Source organism: Thunnus thynnus, chromosome 16 (assembly GCF_963924715.1).
Source record: "Thunnus thynnus chromosome 16, fThuThy2.1, whole genome shotgun sequence".
NCBI classification, from domain to species: domain Eukaryota; kingdom Metazoa; phylum Chordata; class Actinopteri; order Scombriformes; family Scombridae; genus Thunnus; species Thunnus thynnus.
Window position 1 is genome coordinate 15196690 of NC_089532.1, and position 25937 is coordinate 15222626.

Genomic DNA, 25937 nt, shown 5'->3' on the forward strand with positions numbered 1-25937 from the left:
TGTAAATTTTTTTTTAAAAATGATTTGCCCGTCAAGTCTGAGGCTTTCCACTGTCCTGAACACATCACAAGTCTTGCCCTTGACCCAGGATTAATTTGGCTCATTGCATTTACACAGATTTCTGGAGACATGGCCACAGAACATATTAATGGAAATGGTCCAGAAGAACCAATGGACACCTCTGCTGCAGTTACCCATTCTGAGCACTTCCAGACTTTATTAGAAGCTGGTTTACCACAGAAAGTTGCTGAAAAACTAGATGAAATTTACATAGCAGGTAAGGCACAGTGAATATACTTGCATATGCAAATATGCAATTTTTTATATTTATCAATTTCTTGCATGTACTGTCATTTTATCACCTTTTTGAATGGGGGAATTGGGATCCTGAAGCAACTTTTTGTGGTTTCCTACCAAAATGGGTACTGCAGTGCTACAAAATGTTAAATTACACATCACTGCTGTGAAAATGTGTAAATGGTTGCAGCATTTGCATTCCCAACATGGTTGCATGATCACTGGTGTCAGGGCGAGTGACTTGTCCTCTCCCTGTGAGTGTCTTGGTGAGCCTGTCCAGTCTCCCCATTCATCTCTTATGAAATTTCTCCGCATTCCATTAAGTTTTTGCAGAGGCATGAATAGGTGTAAGTATGATGCAGTCAGCTACAGCTCAAACATCTGTTTCTTTTATCAGAACTTTACAAGTTTGTACTGGAGTGAGCTGCAGAGACAGAGTTAGGGAGTCATTACAGGACTTGTTTGGTCAGTCAGATCTAGAAAAGTACTGGTCTGGCCTTTTCAGCCAGATGGGACCGAGGCAGAAACAATGGCAGCAGCTGTCTGGTGTTTGGCTGCCTGGGACAGGTGACGGCCCCTCCATAGAGGAGAATGCAGACCGGCTCATTAGAAACTCCCAGCCACAGTATAGAGGAGCACTGGCATATCGAGTTGCACTATCACATCTGTTGTGATTAGTTCTGCAAAACTGTGCTGGTTGGAGAGTAAAGTGCAGCCTGTCTACTGTATACAGCCCCATTAGGTTAGACCTGTCACACCCCTCAGTCCTAATTATAATGTTTATTGGTACATCACATTATTTAAAAGATACTTGCTATGCAAAATGACTTCCATGTAAATTTTCTCTTTGATCTTTTTAAATTGAACAGTAATTTCTGTGCTTGACTGACAAGGAAGGTATGAAAGGATTTTTTTGTCTTGGTAGTAAGCTTCTCTTTTCTCTCTCTCTCTGCTTTGCCCCCCTCCTGCAGGTTTGGTGTCACACAGTGACTTAGATGATCGAGCAATTGAAGCTCTGAAAGAATTCAACGAGGAAGGTGCTCTGCAAGTCCTTTTGCAATTCAAGGACAGCGACCTCTCACATGTTCAGGTATGCATGTAGCACTGTCGCTGTATTTAGTTCATCATGATGCCTCTGCACAAAGTGGATGATTGTCCTCTGTGCAGTGTAAAGTATAATTATGTAGTTGAATTATGATTGCACAATAGCTCTTAGCTGTCTTTGATCTTATCTACAAGACAGACTTTTTTGTCGCCTTATGTATCAGCTTTTTCTCTTTTGTGTGGAACAAATAATCAGAAGTTGTCCTAATAACTTTTTTCAGTTATAATTTATTGTACTTAGTTGTTTTTTCCCCCTTTCAGAACAAAAGTGCCTTTCTTTGTGGCGTGATGAAGACGTACAGACAGAGAGAGAAACAAGGGACCAAAGTGTCAGACACCAATAAAGGACCAGATGAAGCCAAAATCAAAGTGAGAACTAAACCTGAGTTTAAAATATATGTTTGAACTGATTGTATGCTTGGGACAACTTGTATGAATGTTGTTGCAGTGCTTTTGAGTAAAAATAAATGTAATCTCTTAAGTTTAACCAAGATGCTGCTGATACATTTGACAGTTTTGGGTCCTTTCTTATTCTTTCCACACCAAAGTTTACTGTGAATCTTACATAGAAGACTTATTTGATCCATGACTGTTGATTAAACGGGGTCCTTTCTTTTCCATGTCATCTGACATTCAGGCTTTGCTGGAGAGGACTGGCTACACACTTGATGTGACAACAGGCCAGAGGAAGTATGGAGGTCCTCCACCAGAGTCTGCCCATTCAGGGGCACAGCCCACCATCGGTACAGAGGTACAAAATTTGTCGACAATGTCATCTTTAAGTTGTGCCATTTCTTTAACAGTTCAAGAATAATGCACTTTCATTCAATTACTGTGTTAAACTGTTAGTTTGTGTGAAGTCTTTGATCTGGTGCATTCAGGTTTCATATGGTGTTCAAATGATGAGAACTTCTTATCTTCTGTAGTAACCATGGTTACACTGATAGTTTACCGCTAAGACCTGACTGGACACCTTTTAACCTAAATGCTTTTTCTCACTTGGCTTTACCTTGTATTTCAAATTAGACATGCTCTCATACACCATAATCTCTTCTCTCAACCTGGCAGATATTTGTAGGCAAAATCCCTAGAGACCTTTTCGAGGATGAGCTGGTTCCGCTGTTTGAGAAAGCAGGCCCCATCTGGGATTTGCGCCTGATGATGGATCCTCTCAGTGGCCTGAACAGAGGCTACGCCTTTGTCACTTTCTGCACTAAAGAAGCTGCACAGCAGGCTGTCAAATTGGTACGTCTATTCTTCTGCAATTTTGAGTAGAAAGAGGCAGGATTTGTTTGTTAAGAGAACAAAGTAAGCTAATGTACCACACAGTGTGCTTAAGATACAGTACTTCAAATGTGCACTGTTCTCCAAAACAATTTGGCATAGGCTCCACTATGTAGACTATCACACCTTTTTTTTTTCTTTTTTTTTTTTTTGTCTCTTACTTACACTACCCTTCATCGTTCCACAGTGCAACAACAATGAAATTCGACCGGGTAAACACATCGGCGTGTGCATCTCTGTGGCCAATAATAGACTGTTTGTTGGCTCCATCCCCAAGAGTAAAACAAAAGAGCAGATTGTTGAAGAATTTGCAAAAGTCACAGGTGAGTCAGCACCACCCTTCTTATCTTATTCTGTGTAATTTATCCAACAGCCTCATTCCTTATAAAATGAGTTAAGACTTTCAAAAAAAAGTTTCCTATACGTGTCCAAATGATGACCTCATTACTGCACTGGAGTGACTTTCGTTACTATGACGGTTTACCGCTAAGATCTGACTGGACACTAAACTTTGTTAAATCATTGACAATGGACTTGTTTTTCATTCAATGATAGATATCTATCAGTTAACATTCCAGAATAAAACACCATTATCAATATGTAAATTGACCACTGAAATAAAACCCATTCAGTTGTTCATATTTTTGAATCAGTGTGTCTTAAATTTTAGCATTTATAATCATTTTTATTGTATTTATGGCTGTAAAGGCAGATTTCATGTTACAAGTTGTCTGTTGGCTTGTCGTTGTTCAAACAGTTATTTTCTGTTGAATTAATTAACCACTAATTAACCACTTTTTGCCTCTTCTCCTTCTCTCTCCCGTTTGTTTCTACAGAGGGTCTAAATGATGTCATATTGTACCACCAGCCAGACGACAAGAAGAAGAATCGTGGCTTTTGCTTCCTGGAATATGAAGACCATAAGACGGCAGCTCAGGCCCGGCGCAGGCTGATGAGCGGGAAGGTGAAGGTGTGGGGAAATGTGGTCACCGTGGAGTGGGCTGATCCCATCGAGGACCCTGACCCAGAGGTCATGGCCAAGGTAAGGCACTGGGCCAGAGGTCATCAGTAGCATGCTGTTAATTGTGTGCTAAGGGTAGAAGCAGTATTTCATTTACATCATTTAATGTGCAGTGGGGTGCACAGCAGAAAGATTAAGAAAAGACAATAAAATTAATAACATGGCCAAACTACTTTTGTTTCACTTCCAGTGAAATTGTCGTTCTGACATTATGTAGATCTGAAGAGTCTAGCATAAATGAGTTTTCTTAATAAGTGTCTAATTCAGTTGTATTTGTTCCCTCTTCTGCAAAAACCTGAACCTTGTGTTTCCATTCCCAGGTTAAGGTGCTGTTTGTGAGGAACCTAGCAAGCACTGTTACAGAGGAGATACTTGAAAAGGCCTTTAGTCAGTTTGGCAAGTTGGAGCGGGTGAAGAAATTGAAAGACTATGCCTTCATCCACTTCGAGGAGAGAGATGGTGCTGTAAAGGTAAGGAGGAAAAAAAAACGAAAAAAAAAACGTCTTCAGACATAATCTCAAATCTGGACTTCATCAATGAATGCTGTCATGATCAATTTCACAGGCTTTGGCTGATCTCAATGGAAAAGACCTTGAGGGAGAGCACATTGAAATCGTCTTCGCCAAGCCCCCTGACCAGAAGAGGAAAGAGCGCAAAGCCCAGAGACAAGCCGCTAAAACACAAATGTAAGAGAGAACAGTTCATTTCGAACCTTTGATGTAGTCATAATATTATCAAATTAAAATTTAGATATAAAGCAGGATGCCATGTTTATGTTGAATCTGCGTATCCGCTTTCAGGTATGATGAATACTATTACTACGGGCCTCCCCACATGCCACCACCCACGAGAGGCCGAGGACGTGGCGGGCGGGGAGGTTATTCCTACCCTCCTGATTATTACGGCTATGAAGACTATTACGATTACTATGGATACGATTACCACAACTACCGGGGAGGCTACGATGACCCATACTACGGCTACGACGACTTCCAGGGGACTGGGAGAGGACGAGGAGTGAGGGGAGGAATCCGTGGCGGCGCCAGCCAGAGCAGGGGCCGCGGTGGCATCACACCGAGGGGCCGAGTGGGCTTCTCCCAGCGAGGAGGCCCTGGAACAAGCAGAGGTAGATAAAATTTTTCATTGTGATGCTCATAATTTCCAAGTGGGTAAAGCTAAATTAATCAGTGCAGTGACAAATGAAGCCTGTCTTTGATGTTCCAGATAACTACTGTTCATTAGTGGAGGGGAAAAAAAACTCTTTCGTTTGAGTCAGTGCTTCTTAGAAGTCTTTCAAGTTCAAGAATTGATTAATTGGATTGAGGTGAAGTGATTTGTTGGTATTTATCACAACCCAGTGCACAAAAGCATGCACGCTGCTTTAAATTTAAAAAGTTACACCTGCTTATTGGCCTCATAAGTAATCCCTGACAGGTGTCATCTTTCAGAGTTAGTCAGTCAGCTTGTTTGCCAGCAGACAAAGGTCATTCACAACCTGCTATATTTCAAGGAGGCTAGCTGAGTCCCACCTTAGTGGCAAAACTCTGGCTTCAGTCTGGATTTCATGGAATTTAAATAAAACGGTAGTTTGATGATTGATAGGGAACATGTGCAACATGGTTTTCCTGTACTAATAGTTTCCCTCCTCTCATTGGTCCAGCAGGGAAGCGGGGCCGAGGGCGGTCCTGACCTGTCACAGTGGATACTGACTTGATGTGTGGGGTTACACCGTAAGCTGCAATGGATGTTGAAACAAAAAAAGAGCACGACAAAAAGGTCCAATGATATTCCAGCCTTACAGAAGAAGCATCTCCCCTCTCCCCCATGTTTTTTTTTTATTTTCATTTTTTTTCTGAAACTGCCACCTTAAAAAGATGACCGGAGGATTTTGAATACTCGCCACAGCCTCTTTTTGCCCTGTGCCCCTGTAACTAGCCCTGATATACAGGGCTCTATGTATTGCCCTAACAATCTACCCCTTCCCTGTCCCTGAACATGCCATTTTTTTAATAATTATTGAAGAATTTGCACTTTTTAAGTTTCTTAGGTTTGAAGTGGCTCAAAGGAGCTTGATGCTATTGTATATTTTTGTGCTAATCGCAATTTTTATTGTCGGAATATCCATGTTAATCTTAATCGTTTGATCTGGATGTTTGAAAGAGAACATTTGCAGGTTTTTAGGGTGTACCCACCTGGCATGGATAAGTCAGGCATTCCAGGAAAGTGGTTCTTTTCAGAACCTGTCTTTAAAGGGTTGGTTGACTACCTCAGTACAGAGGACTAAACTACCCGGCCTGTACTGTAAATAGGGAAACTATATTGATGAAAGCAGGGCTTGTTTTCATACAAAATATGCACAAGAGCTGCAGCACAAAAACGATGTACTTAATGTAATATAGTCATTTTAGCTGCAGCTCTGACACTGCAAACAGTCAAACTGGGCATGCAAAACAATCTCATATGATGAGTCTGAACAAGCCCTGCTTTTATCCTATTTTGAACTGAATTAGCCGCCTTGCTTCTTCAGAGTATGTAGTTACTGGTTGTATAGTTTTCGGATAAAATGTTACTTTTGTAAATGAGTCAACATCACAGGCATCCAACTGCCTTTGATTAAAAAAATAAAAAACAAAAATAAAGCCCTGCAGTGTCCCTTTTGTGCCACTGTATTATTCCAGTGGGTTTGTTTTTATCTTGATACAACACATTTTCAACCAACATCAGAATAATGTAAAACAACCTAATCAATCCTTCATCATGTAAGATCATGTTAACCTTGAATGATCCCTTTCCACCTCCCAAGACAGCAACTATGTAGAAGATCTCTCGAGTTAATCTTGATGGATGACTGAATTGCCATATTGCCCAACCAGTGAGCATGTGTGCCTAACGTTAGCTGCAATGATTTGGTGAGGGATCATTGTCACATAGTGGTAGAAGGGATACTGCAGTGAATGATTTCTATTTCCAGGTATAGCAAAAAGGAAACTGTGCTATTCAATCCCAGTTTTCTATACAGTTAACTCCCTCAATAAAATCATAACAACCACCTTTTGAAAAAAAGATGTTAGCAGTTTTAAACTATTGTTGGTGGCCAACAACGTTTTTTGCATTCCTGCAAATAAATTGTTTTATACTGTAAAATGGAGGTGAGTGTAACTTATTTTTGTAATAAAGTTTTTGATTTCTATCTGTGTCCTACTCTTTGGATGGAGTCTCCATGAGGAGCCAGTGCTTTGATGTTAATTAACTGGTGATTGATCCAGTTTGGCATCTTTGAAACCATACATGTTGTCTTTGTTTTAACGTATTTTAATGAAGTGATTAGCTTTGTTAATCTCATTGTTTAACTAATGGTACAATTTGAGTCATTAGCCATTTTCTACATACTCCCAGTAACACTTCAATACATAATGTATAAAAAGTACAGGAGATTAAGGCCTCCAAAGGAACCCAAGTGAGTAATGTATATTTAAATAAAGGAATTTACAATTATATGAGCAGTAAATGTAATCCAACAAATGTATGAAATGTTGCAGAAATGTTTTTCACAGCAGCTTAATTGCCTTGCTTAATTGATTCGTCAATTAAGCAGGGAAAGCACAGGTGAAGCTAATTAAGTCATTAAGGCTTAATAGGTTTGAGTGTCCCAGGAGCAAAACTAAATGGGATGCAGCCGTTATTAATGCTATTAATTACAACTGCAGAGTGTTAAAATGGTCCATTTAAAGAAAATAAAGACCTAACAGCTATTTGGCACATATGAAATCAAAAATTTTATCAAGGTTATTTTGTGGCCAGTCACACTTTGTTGGGTCCCCGTTTGTACCACTGTAACTACAATGATTAGTAAGGATGGGTGCCCTAAATCATATAGCTGTGGCCTATATTTTGTAATGCGGAGAGCAGCTTTGTGTCCTTCAAGGACTTTTGACCATAACTTTCTTCCACTAAACTATTTCTTTGCAGTAGGTCTTTCGGTCACCTCATGCCAGCACAGTAATCTACCTATCAGACCAGAAGACTGATATTGTTTGATTCACGTTATTTTTAAACGTCTTTAGTCCCACTTAAGTCTTGATAATGAATTCGTATACAGTCAGTGTATTGCCATAACCGCAAGTGGGGCCATTAATACTTGAAAATTGTGTTTGTGACTTATTAATTGCGAAAATAATCTTTCCGGACCGTGGGACGAAACATGTCGTTCGGTATAACGGTTGATTCACTCTTTCCTGCAGGTGACCATAGCAACAGTATCGATGTGGTTACTACAGCGGAACTCATTAATTGGCGGTTAACCCCTCCATGTTAGCTAGAAAAAAACGTAAAATGGATGACAATTTCGGTTTCCATGTGTAGTTTTCTTCGGTAAATTGACATGGTATGCTATTAACCATACAGTGGCGTCGGCGCTTGCGCTTCGAGTCCGTTATTTGAGGAAAAATGTTTTTTAATTTTACTCGGCGGATAAGGCCCACCACTCCCATCATATCCTGTCCACTCTGTCAGGAAACGTCGTTCATTTTGGCTAATTCATTTGAGAGAGTGTGCTTGTTTACTACAGCGGCTAGTATGTTACTAGCTGCTGTGAGAGGAGCGGAGGTGACATCATGCGTCTCCGGCGCTGTCAAGCCTCAGACAGCGAGCGCTGCCCCGCAATGGACAGAAGTGACAACCCGAGCACCGTAGCCATTAGCCAAACATTGCCTGAGCTTTAGCAGAGCGTATACACAGATGATGCTGCGTAATTGCCGCTAATCCTGCTGTGGTTTACAGCTGTGTACGGCACCTCACCTAGCCTGCGCTGATCCTTCAAACAGGCAGCCTGCGTATTTATTCTGCAAATTCATGATGGTCGCTGATGGAATAACATTACAGTGAAAATTGGCCCATGACATCCACCGTACATTTACAGTAAGTGCAATACTCGACAAATGAAATCACTGCAACCTGCTTGGTATGAAAAAGTAAACAGCAATGTCAAATGTCATTATTTAGAGCTTTTTGTGTCGCTGCTACACGCCCTTGTTTATTTAACAGTCGCTCCGTAATGCGTTGTTTATTTTACAGTAATATGCAGTAGGCTATAGATGCGCACAGGCTCCCAAAACAACAAACATGGGATGCATCAGAGCTTGTCTGCAGAGAATAAGACGCAAGATAAAGCTGGACCTGCTCAGAGAACTGGGCCGACAGTATCCAGTCTTCTGCTTTCTGCTTCTGGTCCTGCTGCTGTCCACTGTGCTTTTAAACAGGTTAGAAGAGCACAGTAGCTATTTAATGCCACTGCATGTGACATCCCTGACACCTTCATCTATTTCCTGTGAATTATGTGGTGTTTATTTTACATATTCAAAAGCAGAATGTTTCCTCTGCTTTCACAGATATATTCATATAATGATGGTATTTTGGTCCTTCCTGGCTGGTGTTGTTACTTTCTACTGCTCTTTGGGGCCTGAGTCACTGCTGCCCAACATCCTAGTCTCCATCAAACCAAAGATCAAGGTAGGTCAGAAAGCAAGAATGAATGAATAGAGCTGGGTGATAGTAATAAAATTAAATTCCAAAGTGTTTTGACTTCATACCTTTACATGAATAATTTCGCTGAGTTTTGGGATGGTCTGTTAATGATTTCACATAATATAAGTTGCCTGTGTAATAGATCCTGAGCAAGAAAAAGAGTATTGTATATGTTAATATGTGTTAACTCTCTGTTGCAGTCATACCAGCAGGAACTGTTTCCACTGGGCCACAGCTGTGCTGTTTGTGGAAAAATCAAATGCAAAAGGCACAGGTGAGTTACCTGGTTATGGTGTGGTGCAGTGGTTATTGAAAAACAGGGTTTTTTTTGTTGTGACCCTAACATTTATGTTAACAACAGCCTTGCAGAAAGACACAGGAGGGCATTGCGTACACCTGGATATTCTCTGGCAGTATGTGACCATGCCACTGCCCATCCTGTTGTGCGACTAAAAAAAAGGGTAAAAATGAAGCAGACTGATTAATTTAGAGTCAAACACCCATCTGGATTCACTAAAGAGAGGATTTTTATATTATTTTGCCTTAATCTTATTGCATTTGGTTTGTCAACATACATTCCATGTGCTCAATGATATACCCTTACATACTGTTTATCATCAACTAATGGGAGAAGTTGCACTGCCCTCTAGTGTTAAGACAGGATAAATGTATTTTTTTTCTTTGTATTACACTGATTTTTTTTTGTTTGTTCAATTTATGACAGACCGACTTTATTACTCGAAAACTATCAACCGTGGCTTGACCTGGAAGTTCCTTCTAAGGTGGATGCTTCACTTTCAGAGGTAAAGCATACGTGGATGAAGCATATTTTTGAAGTTATTATTTAAATTATCTCATAATCCACTTCTGTTTTGTTTTTTTTCTAGATTCTGGAGCTTGTTCTGGAAAATTTTGTGTATCCATGGTATAGGTAAGTCATGCTTTTTTATTTGTTGCCTCTCCGTTATACATCAGAGTGTCATTATGTATCTTATTTAGTGACTGTAAAGCGTTTCTTTTTCAGAGACATCACAGATGATGAGGCGTTTGTTGACGAGCTGAGAGTGACCTTGCGTTTCTTCGCAGCTGTGTTGGTCCGTCGAACCCAGAAGGTGACAAATCAGACTGTGTGGAGTTAAAATCTTGGGATGCTGTTTAACTTAACATGTATAATTGTAAAGTAATTTCATTTGATTTTCTTCCAGGTTGATGTCGCATCCCTCATCACGAAAAAGCTTCTTAAAGTTTCCATGAAGCACATTGAAATAATTACCAAAGCAAGACAGAAAGGTACTGCTGTTATGATCACACACTGAGTCATTTTCATTGTATTTCATTGTATAAAAGGCTAACTCTTTCTGCTCTCCTCTGCAGTAAAGAACACAGAGTTCCTTCAACAAGCCGCACTGGAGGAATATGGTCCTGACCTCCATGTAGCACTCCGCTCTCGCAGAGATGAGCTCCTCTACCTCAGGAAGCTCACAGAGATGCTTTTCCCCTACATCCTGCCACCCAAGGCCACAGACTGCAGGTAACTTATTGCTGTGACAGTAAAGGCCATGCAGCCCTCCCATATATTAGTCAAAATGTGTCACAAAACATCACAGCATCAGTATACTTTAACATCCCTCAAAGGAGAAAGTCTGACAGTATTGTCAAAAGTAGATGAGGATCATTCTTTACTCTTTCATTTTCTTTTTTTCCTGCTTTCCTGCTGTCGCTCCTCTTAGATCTCTTACTCTCCTGATAAGAGAAGTCTTGGCTGGTTCTGTCTTCCTTCCTTCAATGGACTACTTGGCTGATCCTGTGAGTGTAGACACATTAAGGACTGATTTTCTGAAGCCAAAACTGTTGTCAGTCCAAGACCATATTTGATTAGTATTTACTAAACCTTTCAATCAGTGTTATTTACTACAAGCATGCAAATGTAACACAAACATTTTTCTTCATCAGAACACCAAACAAGAAATGTTTGCTTTAAGTAAGGAATTACTGTGTGCTATATTATTTTTTTGACTGCTGGTTTTTCATTTCAGGACACAGTGAATCTTTTACTTTTGATATTCATCGACAACTCTCCAGTAAGTAGCTTTTAATGTGCACAGGCAGCGCAATTTGCATTCTGTGTACTTAAACATGATTTTAGAGTGAATAAGATGTATTTTTTTCCCTCCAGCCTGAAGAAGCCACAGAGCCAACTTCAACGTTGGTTCCTTTCCTGCAAAAATACTCTGATATTCGCAACAAAAAGCCCTCAGTAAGTGTATCCTCAGATCAAAGTTTAAACTGTATATAATCTCTGATCACTGACTCATGAACAAGCCACTAGTTATTTTATGCAATAATATCTAGTACATAATCACAATATACAGACTGAGTGTTTTTTTAACTTAATATCACTGAGGTTCTTAAGAAGCAAGAAGAAGCTGTCAACTGTAATTTCTATTACGACATCCCCTACTGCTCTCTCTCTCTCACCAAGGTGCTAAAGCTGGAGTTGAAGGAAATCAGAGAACAGCAAGACCTTCTCTTCCGATTCATGAACTTTTTGAAGCAAGAGGGGGCTGTCCACGTGCTCCAGTTCTGCCTTGCAGTCGGTAAGTGTGTCCCGGTCCTTTCAGGTGTTTATGTTTGCAGGTCAAGCTGTTATTCGTACTGATTGAAGTCATGTGATGCATCGCAAATCTTGTGTCCGACCACCACTGAGACTAACATCATCTGAAATTTAGGTTTTAAATTCTAAATATTACTCAAAATAAGTTGTAGCACTTTGGTAAAGTAGGTATCCTATTTGGTTTATATATATTTAAGAACCTGTAAGTGGCAGTAGCTGTCAATTTATTCTACAGCAGAGAAATGACCTGAATAGAAGCAACCCCCACTCTTCTATCACCTACCGTCCATTCACAGTCAATCTGAAATCATCAGCAAAACTCTGGCTGTCCATAACCTTGGCACTCTCGGATACCACATTTATGCATTCTTAAAGGTCCTTACGCAATGAGACTGAGATGTCTGACTCTTTTAACGTCTCAGAGGAGTTCAACGATAGGATACTGTGCCCAGAGCTGTCTGACTCTGAGAAGATGATGCTTCACGAAGAGGTGAAGAAGATCTATGAGACCTACTGTTTGGACGAGAGCGTCGACAAGATCCGCTTCGACCCCTTTATTGTGGAAGAAATACGCAACAGTATGTGACATACCATAATTAACATTTACGTATATAATCTATTAAATGTTTTGATTTTATGAAGTTTTTTCTTTTTGTTTGTTTTTTGTTTTGTACTTCCTCAGTTGCTGAGGGTCCGTATTCAGAGGTGGTGAAACTGCAGACCATGAGATGTTTGTTTGAAGCCTATGAGCACGTCCTGTCCCTCCTGGAGAATGTTTTCACACCTATGTTCTGTCACAGCGATGAGGTTAGCATCTAAACCATCAAATAAATCACTCAGCTCGCTGTCAACCGCCCTGACATCTGACCCAATTTATTAATCACCTTTTTTTGTATTTCTACTACATCTGTTTGTCATGCTCTGATTCCTAGATACAGTCCTTTCATAATTTGGTTGCTCCAGCACAAAAGATGTTAATATCTTCTAGCTTTTGAATTTTGATCATCTCAGAATTAACAAAACTATATCTGGAAAACGCTGGAGTTAGAAGTGATTGTGAATTCACTGACCCTTTTTGCGCAGTCCTCTTCCGATCTCTCAGCCACCAACCGCTATCAGCCGTGTCATCAATACTAGACACGCAACTGGCCAATGAGCCGACACTGGCATTATGCCAAGCTGCCAAGCCAAATTTCACCCCTCAGAGGGTGTTTCAATGAATACAGCTGGGTGGACCGGTGTGCAGCCATTGTCCACAGCAGGCCACTGCCCCGCATGAATAGTGTGTCTGGAAAATAAGATGATAGGCTAATGTGATAAAAAAGTGCAGTTATGATTGTTATTAAAGCATGAAGAGGTCACTACATAGATACAGAGCATAGTACAGTGTCTTTAATGTTGCTTGTATACTTGCAGTGTTGGATTGCCTCAAACTGTATACAAACATTTATTTCCTTTTTCCATGTCCTTTTGCAGTACTTCCGCCAGCTTCTGAGAGGGGCCGAGTCCCCTGCCAGGAATTCCAAAATGAGCAGGTATGTGCCATTGTACCACTCGTCTCTGTGTGCGTGTGTGTGTGTGTTTGTGTGTGTGTGTGTTTGCGTGTGCTCGTGCGTGTGCATGTGTGTGTATGTGAAACAAAAGAAAAGCTTGACTGTAATGTTTGCCATTAGATTAGACTGATAAACACTGAAGGAAAACACAGGATGCTTCACTGGTAGTTTATTTTTTGGGGCACAAAATTGATTGCTGTGTTTGAACCCACATGCAACTTAAGTTTCTTTAAGCTTTCTGAATTTTACTGATAATTTATACTTATTGTTTTTATTAATCTGTGTCTGAAGAATATAGCATGCATCCGCAAATATTAATATGAATTCACAACAAAACAAGCTCTAAATTAGCTATAAAAACATGAGAAGTTTCAAATGTGTGGTTTAATTGCACTTAAATTAGTGAAGCGACTCGAGCCCAGGGAACAACTGTCATGTTTCTATCACGGGGTGCAGTGTGTATGTGGCCACGGGGCCCTGCCACTAACTCCTTGTGCATATTGTTCCAGAAATAGCCTCAGTTTGGATGACATCCGGTGAGTATAAGGCATCAGTGTGCTGATCAAAAACAGTGGATGGCTGAACAGTGCTGCTGCACGCAAGATACAAAAGACACTTCATTCTTGCTTGACTGGTCTACAGAGGAAGATGTACTGCCTTTTTAACAAATTCAGACTTCCCTGGACCTGCTGCAATCAGAGGTTCAATTCAATGAGCACTAGGCGAGAATATGATAATGATATTTAATTTTATTGCTGATCTAATTTCACACACTAAATATGTGTTATATTTTGTACTTGTGCTGTAAATGCAAATGAGAGAAGATTGAGAAAAGTGACCTTAATCAGCTAATCATGCTAATCACAGCATGAGTCATCATTAATTATATGTTAATGGAGCTAATCAAGAGTTTTGCTGCTCAACACATGTAATATAAAACCTTAGTTTAGGAAGGTTTTGGCTTTATTTTCTTTTCTTTTTTTGAAAAAAAAAACATTAAGGGAACTTCAAGAAGGAAGTTTGGTTTAATGTTTCAGTTCTTCCATCTGGTTTGGAAAATAATCTTGTTATGAAGGCAGTTTTCAAAGCAGCATGAATTGTTCCACTCAAAGGAGACAGAAGAGATAATAGATAATGGCTCCTAAACTCACTCCATGTCTGCGGTTCAGTAACCCCCTTCCACTCTGTCCGTCTGTCCGCCCGTTATTCCATCTATGTATTGCCACCACCGTGCTCTGTGTGTGTGTGTGTGTGTGTGTGACTGAATGTCCACTCTGATTCTGTAACCACCACACTGCCTGCCCCCGTATGATCCACGGTCCTCTCCCTCCTTTTGCCCGTGGGGACGTGACCTTGTTCTGCTTATAGTTCCTGGGACTGGAGCCCCGAGTCCCCATCCTCACTGTTCACCGCCTCTGGCAGCTCTTCACCTGCATCCTTTAACTCCCTCCATGCCCAGTCCACGTTCACAACTTTCCCATACGGCTCGCTATCCCACCGCCACTCATCACCCAAGTAAGTCAGGGTCCATCTGTCTGTCACAGGTCTCTCAGTGTGATGTCATGCTGTCCACTTTCCCCCCCATACGTGACCCCAGTCCCAGCCAGCTGCTTGCATGGTGAGACGAATGCATGGGAACCTTGGTTTATATGTCATGTGTCCTTCCTCCTCCTCCTTCCTGTTGTGTTGTTTAGGCAAAAGATTTGCCTGTTGATTTTTGACAATGCAGTGACTTTTCAATGTTCAGTTTCTTGTGTTTTGGGTATATCACCATGAGAAATATGGTGGTTTTTATCTCACTTAATCTAACAGGCACTCACAGAGAACACCTGTGATGCTGTGTGCCTTTCCTGGCTGACTGGTAACTGGATCATCCAAGATGTTTGTGATCACTGAAAATCTGTTCATGAAATCACTGCTCACTGCCATGTGCTGTGTTTGCTTTTGGCAGCGTTTAACCAACCCAGGCATTTCATTGTGAGATGGCTGTGAAGTGATATTTTTGGCTTGGGTTTGGCTACCTTAGCTCTCTCCCCCTCTCATGTACTGTCATAATACCGATGCAGTACACTGCTCCTTTCTTCCCATCCGCTCCTCTACGATTCCTCCCCTGTCGCCTCTCTCAAGCTGCATTTGCTTTGCTGAAGCCATGCAGATCTCCCCCATCAAGCATTGTCTAATAACCTCCCTCTTTGGCCTGCAGGAACACGTCAAAGAGGGGCGAGTCCTTTGGGATCAGCCGCATTGGCAGTAAGATCAAAGGGGTGTTCAAGAGCACAACCATGGAGGGAGCGATGCTGCCATCCTATGGGCTGGTAGAGGGAGAGGATGATATGGTGAGGCTGAACTAGAAATGATCTAAACATTCAGTTTTAGATTATTTAGAGTGTTTTGTTATAATACTTCCTTAGTTTTCTATTACACCAGAGTCTAGATTTAAACACAAATCTAACAGTCCTGTGTGTATCCCTCATACTAAAGTCTGTATTCAGACTGAAAACAGCCCTTCAGATGTCAAAGTTTATATTGGATAAAATGTCTTTCATTCCAGTATTTTCATCCTTGGTGAATGAACAGTATTACAGACCCAGCAGGATCTGGGATTGTGAATACAGCTTCATTAATTTCTGTGTCAGTCAGGGCCAATATTATTCCAGTTCATTCAGCGAAGCCTTCAATCTGATCTAAAAAAACATAGGAAATGGCATTTGCTTCCATCTGTTCAGCTACAGACAACACATCTACCATTGTAGCATGCGAGTTTTCATTAAGATCCGCACCGGGTGCTGCCATCTTAAATTAGGCACAAGCAGTAGATTCAACTCAAACCACCAATCGCAGGGCAAAGTCTGCCCCCTCAATTTTGATGGATGGATTTGAAAGATTTATTTATTTTGCCGCAGAAAGTTACACTATAATTGAAAGTTTATTTAAAAAAATTATAAATAGATAATTCATGTGTGGATAAATGAATAAGTAAATAAATACATTAATGTACAAATGAATAAATAAATATACAAATGTGTAAATTTATAAATATATACATGTATAAATGAATAAATAAATACACAAATAAATAAAACATTTACAGATATAATGTCTAATTTAATTTTGATTTATTTATGGTGACAATTAAGCATTCAATTATATAATTATTTATTTAAGCATTGTATTATACAATTATATATTTATTCTTTTATTTAAACATTTAATTATATAATTATACCCTCCATTGCTTTGTGTTCCTCACAAAGAAAATATGAAAGAATGTGAACTCATTCTGTATGTTAACTTGAAGTCATTACTTCCGAATAAAAAAAGGATCTCATGACATAAAATTCAACCAATTTTGAATATATTGTAAACAGCCAAGCTTCTGTAAAAGGAAGTTAAGCAAAAGCAGTTCTCTGCAATAATACTGCAGTCACCACATGGGGGTGTTGGTAAGCAAAGAAAGGAAAGCCATACCGTTCACCAAATCTGTCTCCCATGTGTTAACTCCAGAGATTTCTGTTTTGATGATATTGCAGGTTATACTCTTGGATCACTGCTGTCTGGCTTCCTGAAATATTTACTTGATCCAAGAAAGCTCTTCTGAAGAACCAGTTGAACTTAAATGTTTCCAGTACAACCCTTACATTTTGTTGACTAGTTGGACAAAACATTTTTGCACACTTTTTAAACATAATCAGATATATAAAATATATCTGCTTGTTCTGCGTTCTATGAAAGCTTAATCATTTGTTATTTTTTATGGCTGCATACATTACGTCACCTCAAATGGAAAATGTATCTTAAAAAAGCGGTTCCATGGATTTGAGCAATGCATGAGATTTCATGCTCAGCCAACAGAGGGTTGTGTGGGGCTTAAGAGTATTTTCCTCTGAAAACACCTCAGATACTGACATGAAAATGCTCCAGAGAAACTGAACAGGTGTGTTACTGAGTTCTGATCAGAAGACTTTTACTTATCTCTTGAAAGGGAGTGCTCAGCTGTTTTGAATTATTTTACAATTGTTGTGTGTAGGAAAATCAACCACAGATATCATGTGCAGATATAATGTTCCACACATACTGTAAATCTGTAGAATGTCTGCTAATATTTCTTTAATCTCCTGTCATGTACCTACTGTTAAGTGGATATCCTGTGTTTTCTTAAGCATTTCCTTCATTTGTGGCTGAAATTCCGCTAACATTTTTTTGAAAGATTTATTGACACAGCTGTCCAGCCAGTGGTGATCTTGAGATTAGCCGTGTTGCCACTGTAATTATTTTCTTTACACTGTTTTTACCTGCAGTGTTTTGCACCTCAAAAGTAGGAGTTTTGACCGGGTTCTATTCTTTCTGAAGATGCTGACTGTTAGTGACCTTGACCCCTCTCACTTCTGGCCATTCAAGGTTGAGGAAGCCATGATGGTCCTGGAGGATGACTCCCCAGTAGAGGCCGCCTCCACCCCCAGCACCCCCCGAAACCTCTCAGCCTGGAACATCACCATCCCTTACATTGATTTCTATGACGACGATGTGAAAAGGGAGAGGATTCCTGTGTTCTGTATTGATGTGGAGCGCAATGACCGGAAGGCAGGTGAGGCTGAGTGGGCCTTTCTGTCTGACTGTGTCAGCTGAGAGAGGTCATTGTGCTTTTCTACATGATATATTAGAATTAGCTATCTTTCATGCATTCAGAATAAGGATTTGACCAATAATGTATCATATTACTGTAAGTTTGTATTCACAGAAATGTTTAAAGCCCCTGAAAAATAAAAAATATGGGTGTGGTTTGATCAGATTTGAGTGACAGTAGCCTTCAACATTAGCAAACAACCCACCAACTATCCAGTAACTTTCTACTGAGAATTTAGGTTTTCAAGTCAGTTAAAGCTTAGATTTGCTGTAATGATCTAACTGTAAAAAATACATTTTGTTATCTTAATTTAAAACTGATAAGAGCATCTTCTTGCCAATAACTGAGACCCCATAGATTTGTCCCAGTGACATTGAAGTGCTAGATGTAGTAATTTTTCGCACAAACAAATCAAATTATAAGAGTAAAATATCCAAGTAAGAAAAAGCTGTGAAAAGGAGAAAGCTGAGTTTGACCTTGTTACATCTTTATGTAGGACTTAAGTTCAAAACAGTTCTTCTCAACATGCATAGTTGCCTCATGTGGCAGTGATAATGCGCTAAATGAGGTCAGATTTCGTTTGTTAAGTCTTTATGTTTTTTCTGTTTGTGTTTGACTGCAGTGGGACATGAGACTGAGCATTGGTCTGTGTACAGAAGATATCTGGAGTTCTATGTCCTTGAGTCAAAGCTCACTGAGTTTCATGGTAAGTTTGCATATTAGAGGGCCTCCGCACTATTCTTTTTTCATTTCTTGTCATAAGGAAGATATTTCCCACTAAAATGGTGTCACACATTTCCCAGAATTCACAGACCATTACTTCCAAGCGAACCTTTGTTTTAGAAGTCAAGTAAGTTTAATGTGTTCAATGACTGTGTTGTCATCATTCAGCAACTCATATTGGAAACCACACAACCTCTATTTTCCCTTTGAAATAAATGGACATGCTTGTTCTTCAAAAATAAATAAAAAACAATGTTTTTTTCTGTGAAATCTTACACCCTCTGTAGGATCATTTCCAGATGCACAACTGCCTTCCAAAAGAATCATCGGTCCCAAGAATTACGAGTTTCTTACATCAAAGCGGGAGGAGTTCCAGGAATACCTTCAGGTAGATGTTTTAGGAGATCTTTTGCTTATGAATTTTACTAGACAGCCAGACTGGTGGGTCTGGAAATGAGCCAGAATTATCCAATGCGTCTGTGATGAGGGGTGAAGATATTTAAAACATACAGCTGTTACTCTGATCTCTCTGTGATGAAAGTAGGCGCATATATTTGTCAAGCAAACTGTAGTCAGGTTCTGAACATGTGCCAGTTTCCCACCAAGCACTGGCTAATTCAAATAGGAAACAAGTCTTGCATGTTCTGTATAGATAAGTAGAGTAGGATGGAGATAAGCCAGGAGTTCATTCACTCTAAAATCTGTGTAGTAGAAATACAAGCCTTAGCCCATTTTCGCATTACATGGTTACACAATAATATAAAAGGTTAAGTGCAGTACTGTAATTCTTTAAATACCATTTTTTCTCAGACCAAGAGGGATTAACATGTGCTCACACTCTCACAGCTCTGCTCCAGACAAATCTTTCAGCTCATTTTCATTTAGCTGAACAGGCAGCACCAGGAGTGACGAGACATCAAGATTAAATTGAGACACTGTCAATTTTTTGAGCATTTGTTCCATCGTCCTGACAGGAACACACAATGTCCGGTTTCAGAAAATAACCTTTAAAAGTGTTCATTTTGAAATTGTGAAGAACTAGGCGTGCTGTATGTCAGCACCATGGTCAGGTTAGATCACTGTTCTAACCAGAGAAGAAATTATCTGCAGCTGCAGTTTTTCAAAACAAAGAGAAAATGAAAGTTGAGACAGCTGTTTCACTTTAAAGACTCTTTTTAGCAGCACATCCAAAGACACTCTAACTTGATTTGAGATTTGAAATTCACATTAATTTCATCACCATAGATTGTTTGATCTCTGGAATTTATTTCTCACTCTCACATTCCTCACAAAGTCCCAGTTGTTGGCAGCAGCCTCACAATTGCCAGATGTGTCAGAGCAGGAGCGACCTTGAATGCATTTTCAAGGAAAACATTTTGAAACAGTTCCTGAATGCTCCCAAGGGCATTAAAACAAGATCATAACGAAACAAAAAATCAAATTATTCACTGTGATGGATTGAGATAGGTATCTAAATGAGTTTCAAGTGTCTGTAAGGGGATTTTTATAGCATACTGAAATTTATGGACTGCAAAAGCTACTTGAGAGGCTAAAAAAACATTTAAAAGCCAATGGTATTCTGTAGAAAATGGTCGGTAATGATAAAACATACAGAATAACTGGTATGGTCTTCGAAAAAAAGTCTGTTTTGTCACAAAATGAGTAAAACATCTGTGTTCACATGGCAACCTGAGTAATATACTGTCCCTGCTTTTACTCAACTTTGCCTCTAATGTCAAATATATTGAAAAGCTGCTGGTTTGATCCAAGGTCCTCTGAATTATGTTCTTATATAAATCTGTTTGATTTACAGAAACTTTTGCAGCACCCAGAACTGAGCAACAGTCAGCTTCTGGCCGACTTCCTGTCTCCTCACAGCATGGAGTCTCAGTTCCTGGACAAGATGTTACCGGACGTAAACCTGGGTATAGTATGAGGCGGATTCTGGCTGAGCGGGGATGTAAGAGAATGTGACAAAGACCAGTGAGATGGATTATGTTTGGACAAGAGAACATGTCAAAAACACTGTGAATTTGTTTGATCAGTCTGACCTTCGGTTGCAGTGAAAAGATACATGTGTCTCGAACAGAGGCAAAATGTGACATACCATACGTCACTGAGATAAAGTATTTCTGTTTCACAGGGAAAATCATTAAGTCCGTTCCCAGCAAACTGATAAAAGAGGTAAGTAATACATTCTTTAGTGGTATGTGTGTGTGTGTTTGTGGTATGGGACTCTGCAGAATGTTCCCCATTTCCCTCTATCTCTAATACAGATGTTTCCCACCAAATCACTGCAAATTTAAGCAGTCGCTTGTGAAATTCTGACATCCTTAACAGTCCATTAAACACTTGTATATGACAAATACATCTTAAAGAGAAAGAACACACTCATTGTAACTTATACAGATTGTCTGATTTGCTTTTTTTCTGTTAGAAAGGGCAGCATCTGGAGCCTTTCATTCAGTCCTTCTTCAACTCCTGTGAATCTCCCAAACCCAAACCCAGCCGCCCCGAGCTCACTATCCTCAGCCCCACTTCAGAAAATGATAAAAAGGTTAGGAAATGATATAATCTACATCTTTTATCTGCTCTCTCTCTCTCTCCCAGCAAGCACAGACCTCAGGAATGTCATTGTTTGATTGCAGTTAGATCTTTTTGTAATTAGTTTCTGAAAGGTTGCCAAAAAAGCGTTCTCACAATCCAATCAAGATTGACATATTTTAAATGGCGTTTTCAAAGCAAAGTTATGAAATCACTGTAGGAACTGTTTACACTGTTAGTTTGGCAGTGTCGATTCTTTTGAACTGTAATCAACTGGTCCATCTGTCTTCAAATAAAGGGAAGTTGAACTGGACCTCAAAGAAGTAAAGAGAAACAATTCAAAGGCAACTTCTCAGCCAGTAATGACTTAACCATCTTTCTCCTATCTTATTTACACAACATCATGTATATACAAACTCTTTTTGTATCAAACTGGCTCGCCAAAATTTGACCCGTCTGTTTAAAGTAGTTTACAAAACTGTAATCTGATCAGACATGCAATGACATCCTTAACCCTCTTTTTCAGCCAAATAGGCTGTAAGCATGTAACTTGAAAACTTGCCAGAGGCTGAATTGATTTTACTTATTTTTTAAAATTTATTTTAAGTGTTGACTATTTCTGGCTCAATAACTTGATCAAATCAGTGTCATTGTCCCTAAATACAGGGGCAAATGCTATTAACCTCTTGTCATACCGTTTAAAAACTTAATCAGGAAGACCTTTAATTGCAATTTTACAATCTTCACATTTTGCATTCTTACTTCAGCAGAGCTCTGTCAGTCACTCAGAACAGAAAAGTCAAAGAAATGACTAAACATGTATAAATCCCTCTCTCCCAGCTCTTCAATGACCTCTTCAAAAACAATGCTAGCCGATCAGAAATGGCTGAGAAGAGACACAATCAGAACTACTTCATGGAAATGATCACTGTTGAAGGGGTGTATGACTACTTAATGTATGTGGGTAAGTAAATCCTCATGGAGTTTGTTATTGTAATCATCACAATGTATTATTTATTACATTTATTGGATTATTTTATTCATTCTCTTTGTCATTGAGACTTTTGTTTTAAAGTGTGAGGTTATTTTACATGACCAGCTTGAAATATCATAAGAAAGAATAATAAACCTGCTTTACCAAGAATACAAATAAGCTCAAAGACATAAAGAGTAATTCAATAAAAACAAAAATATTAGCTGGCACAGAAAATATTTAACTTAACTGAATAATTACCATCTTCATTAAAAATATTAAATTTGAAAATCAATGCTATACTATCAGATTTAATACTTCATGTAGAAATGTGAATCATTGATCAGCAGTTTGAACAAATGACAACAAATGTCTCACAAAAACACATTTAATATATTGCAGTTGCAATATATAACACAGATAGAAGCTATTACAGCAAAAACAAAGATGAAAACCAGCTGTCACACATGTTATAATGTGACAACATCTGTATTATGATGTGATTTTGTTTCTATGTTTGAATTGTTGTATTGTAATTATGAGAAAAAAACCCCGTTACAATGTGTGAACTGTTCAGAGCTGTGAATGTAGTGAGGTGGGAGATCACTACTCCCTTAAGAATCTGTGACTTAGACAATTACACCAGAGCCCATAATTTACTCAAACACACTCTCTCTCTATGTCCCCTTATCGTTATCTCCTCCTTCTTCTTCATGGTTGTCAGCCCGAGTTGTTTTCCACATCCCTGACTGGCTGCACCACCTGCTAATGGGTGGAAGGATCCTGTTCAAGAACACGCTGGAGGCCTACACAGATTACTACCTTCAGTACAAATTGAACCAGGTGGTCCAGGAGCACCGGCTAGTCTCACTCATTACCCTGCTCAGAGGTACACTGCAGATGCACAATGAAATAACATTTTGGGAGAGTTAGATGAAAAAAATCAATGTCACTCTCACAGCTTAAAGACTAGAAGCAGGGGAAAATTACTAGTTACAGCTCATAACTCCCCCTAAAACCACATTTCTCTTTATCTTCACATTATAAAAAGAGACAATCTGTCATAAAGTACACTTTAAAGATGCTTGTGGGTATATTTTGAAACTTTGGACAGAGCCAGGCTTGCTGTTTTCCCCCTTCTTCCAGTTTTTATGCTAAAGTAGACTAATCACCCGCTGGGGTTCAGCTCTGGACTTAACACACAAAAATGAGAGTGGTGTCGATCTTCTCGTCTAACTCTGGGAGTGTATTTCCTCAAATGTTAAACTATTCCTTTACACACACTCATTAAATGAGGTGTGCATATTCTCTGCTCCTCTAGACACTGTTTTCTGTGAGAGCAGTCCGCCCCGCTCGGTCCACGACAAGCAGAAGAGGGCGAAGAAGACCTTTGAGGAGATGATGAGATATATTCCAGGTATATATATATTCAGTATGGAAGCCAGTTTACTGTCAGCATTTTTCGCTTACAAGACATATACAGATATAAGAAAAAGTGGTCAGTTTTGTGTGTGGGCTGGAAATTCATAAACCGTTTGTCTTTAGACTTTCTGGGGAAGTGTATCGGAGAAGAAGCCAAGTATGAAGGGGTGCGTCTCCTCTTCGACGGACTGCAGCAGCCAGTTCTCAACAAACAGGTACAAGGACACTTGCTCACACAATCACACACACATGCACACACGCCTCAGATGTAAAACGCTTCCCTCGTTTCTTCAGCATGTTTTGTACCTCACTGCTGAATAACTTTTCTTGTCAAGATGAAGAATGACCTGAGGAAAGCTGTGGCAGATATTGTGTGAAGAGAAAGTGAATTAATCTCTTTTTTCTGCTATACTGTATGTCTGTACTATTCATAATGTGACATGAAAGATGGAAAATCCTAAAATCTTTTGTGTATTTTGAGTGTCAATTCCTTTGCAATTCAGCATTTGTATATTGTTTTGAAATACATTTTCTGTAAACATTTCTATATAAAAAATCACCAGCCTTAATGCTTTTCATCCTCTCCCTGATTTTTTGCCTCCCTCAGCTGACATATGTACTTTTGGATATCGCTATTCAAGAACTTTTTCCTGAACTAAACAAGGTAAACAGATGCTGGCCTTGGTTTCTAAAGAAATGCAGAGTCTGAATATATTTGGACAAAACATGATGTTTATTCATCTGATTTTGATCATATCTGCAAGGTCATGATTATTACACCTGGCATAATTCATTGACTGAAACTTGTGACTGTTTGCTAATGTCTCACAAATGACAGATCACTAAAACTAAATATAGAGATACGTTATCATAGCTTAATGTTAAATCTGTAAAATATGATTCAAATGCACTTGTTGGTTCAAGAAACATGAAGGATAAATGACTGAGTAGAACTTCAAATGAGTTTGCAAGTATGTCTTTATGACTCAATTTCAGTGATTGAAAGTCTTATAATATATACAGTACACATTGTTATCCTATTTAGGTATGTTTTAAATCATATTATTGTGTCAGTTTAGAGGACATTATCAAAAATCAATCATGTTATGATGTTAGAGCAAGAAACCATAGTTATAAGGTAACAATATTGCAGTCAGGGTTCTCGTAAAGATTCATTTTCAAGATGTATTTGTTGTTTAGATGTATTTTTTGCACTTGAAGCGTGTTTCTCTTTTTGATGTACACTATAAAGATACATATTTTTGTAGATAGATAGATCAATATAATCATGGTTTAATTAATAGATGCTGTAATAGTAACATGCATTCTGAATTTAAAACTATCAAATCAGATGTGACGTTAACAGTGAATAATTAATACCTTAGCCATTAGACATTAACTATAACTAAAAGTGATGAATATATATATAATTGAATGTCTATTATTATTTGTTTTCTCAGCAAGTACAGAAGGAGACGTCTGTGATGGCTCCATGGATGTAAAATGGACCAACAGACACAAGCTAACATGCTGACATCTACACATCTGCAGAGACTTTGTTTGGTCTGGTTACCTGAAACTAACCTGTAGATTACATGTACAGTATTGATCTAGATACCCGTCACAGCGAGAAAACATTAGGCTTTTCCTGCTGTATGTGTCTTTTAATGTGTAAAATAAATGATACATCAGTGTTGCACTGAGAAACTGAAGTGTGTCCTGTGTAGTTATTTTTAACTGTAAAAGTAAACAGTGTCTAAGTGTAAACTGAGCGTGAAATCACATGGTAAAACCACATGCTTTAAAATTTGCCAGTAGTGCAGACATTATTATCCTCTAAAGCATTTTATGTCTTAATGTCTATGTTTAAATTTTCAGTTATGTTCAGCTAAGCTTTCAGAGCCACGCTGTAGTGGCTGTAGTGATACCATCTTAAAGACTGTGCTAAAAGATAAATCAGGAAGAAATGATGAGGAAAGGAACTATTTTTAATTTCATACAGAAAAGCAAGATGGAAAAAATTAAGTATGTTACAGTTTATAATTAAATGAATGATCATGATTTATGACATCTGTAATTCCAAGTGGCAGCTTAACATTTAGTTTACTGCTAAATGCAAATGTCTCTTAGTACTCCAATTGGGTCCATTTATGATTAGCTGAATGATACTCAAGTAAAAAATCTGAATATTTGATTTGGAGATTTGCTGCTTTCACCAGTTTGATGTCATTGCACTATATTATGAGATATGTTAC

The 25937-nt window shown here is 39.0% G+C and overlaps 2 protein-coding genes across 8 annotated transcripts in view; both read left to right on the forward strand.

Annotated features, from left to right (window-relative positions):
* LOC137199328 (heterogeneous nuclear ribonucleoprotein Q-like) overlaps positions 1–6896 on the forward strand; it is an 8708-nt gene extending 1812 nt beyond the window's left edge. Inside the window, exons 2-12 of one of the 3 annotated variants that reach the window (XM_067613549.1) lie at positions 118–277; positions 1269–1387; positions 1663–1770; positions 2039–2152; positions 2470–2646; positions 2873–3008; positions 3522–3727; positions 4027–4176; positions 4271–4392; positions 4507–4832; positions 5367–6896. In XM_067613549.1, coding sequence (XP_067469650.1) covers positions 130–277; positions 1269–1387; positions 1663–1770; positions 2039–2152; positions 2470–2646; positions 2873–3008; positions 3522–3727; positions 4027–4176; positions 4271–4392; positions 4507–4832; positions 5367–5395 — 1635 coding nt within the window. In that variant the 5' untranslated portion in view covers positions 118–129 and the 3' untranslated portion in view covers positions 5396–6896. The remainder of the gene's footprint in view (positions 1–117; positions 278–1268; positions 1388–1662; positions 1771–2038; positions 2153–2469; positions 2647–2872; positions 3009–3521; positions 3728–4026; positions 4177–4270; positions 4393–4506; positions 4833–5366) is intronic. The other 2 variants (XM_067613550.1, XM_067613551.1) reach the window with 2 other exon arrangements.
* An 818-nt stretch (positions 6897–7714) lies between these two features.
* Positions 7715–25394, forward strand: LOC137199326 (sorting nexin-14-like). Of its 5 annotated transcripts, XM_067613542.1 has the most exons (31): positions 7715–8623; positions 8780–8964; positions 9094–9214; positions 9430–9503; positions 9954–10032; positions 10117–10160; positions 10254–10341; positions 10435–10519; positions 10604–10760; positions 10960–11035; positions 11266–11310; positions 11406–11486; positions 11712–11826; positions 12266–12421; positions 12526–12650; positions 13320–13378; positions 13906–13932; positions 14765–14911; positions 15600–15732; positions 17795–17981; positions 18643–18726; positions 19031–19131; positions 20557–20668; positions 20887–20927; positions 21181–21300; positions 22128–22251; positions 22985–23149; positions 23582–23677; positions 23806–23897; positions 24290–24346; positions 25143–25394. In XM_067613542.1, the coding sequence occupies exons 2-31, from the start codon at positions 8828–8830 to the stop codon at positions 25182–25184; spliced, it is 2970 nt and encodes a 989-aa protein (XP_067469643.1). In that variant the 5' UTR covers positions 7715–8623; positions 8780–8827; the 3' UTR covers positions 25185–25394. The 5 variants fall into 5 exon arrangements, with proteins under 5 accessions (XP_067469643.1, XP_067469645.1, XP_067469644.1 ...); XM_067613544.1 differs by lacking the exon at positions 8780–8964; XM_067613543.1 differs by lacking the exon at positions 13906–13932 and having other exon boundaries at positions 7716–8623.
* The last annotated feature ends 543 nt before the right edge of the window (positions 25395–25937 follow it).

Excerpts from the sequence above, each read along its gene's own strand:
- LOC137199326 (XM_067613542.1), top strand. The coding sequence starts at position 8,828 with ATGGGATGCATCAGAGCTTGTCTGCAGAGAATAAGACGCAAGATAAAG. Across the intron at positions 19,132-20,556 it reads AGTTCCAGGAATACCTTCAG|AAACTTTTGCAGCACCCAGA; the intron begins GTAGATGTTTTA and ends TTTGATTTACAG. Across the intron at positions 21,301-22,127 it reads CTTCAGAAAATGATAAAAAG|CTCTTCAATGACCTCTTCAA; the intron begins GTTAGGAAATGA and ends CCTCTCTCCCAG.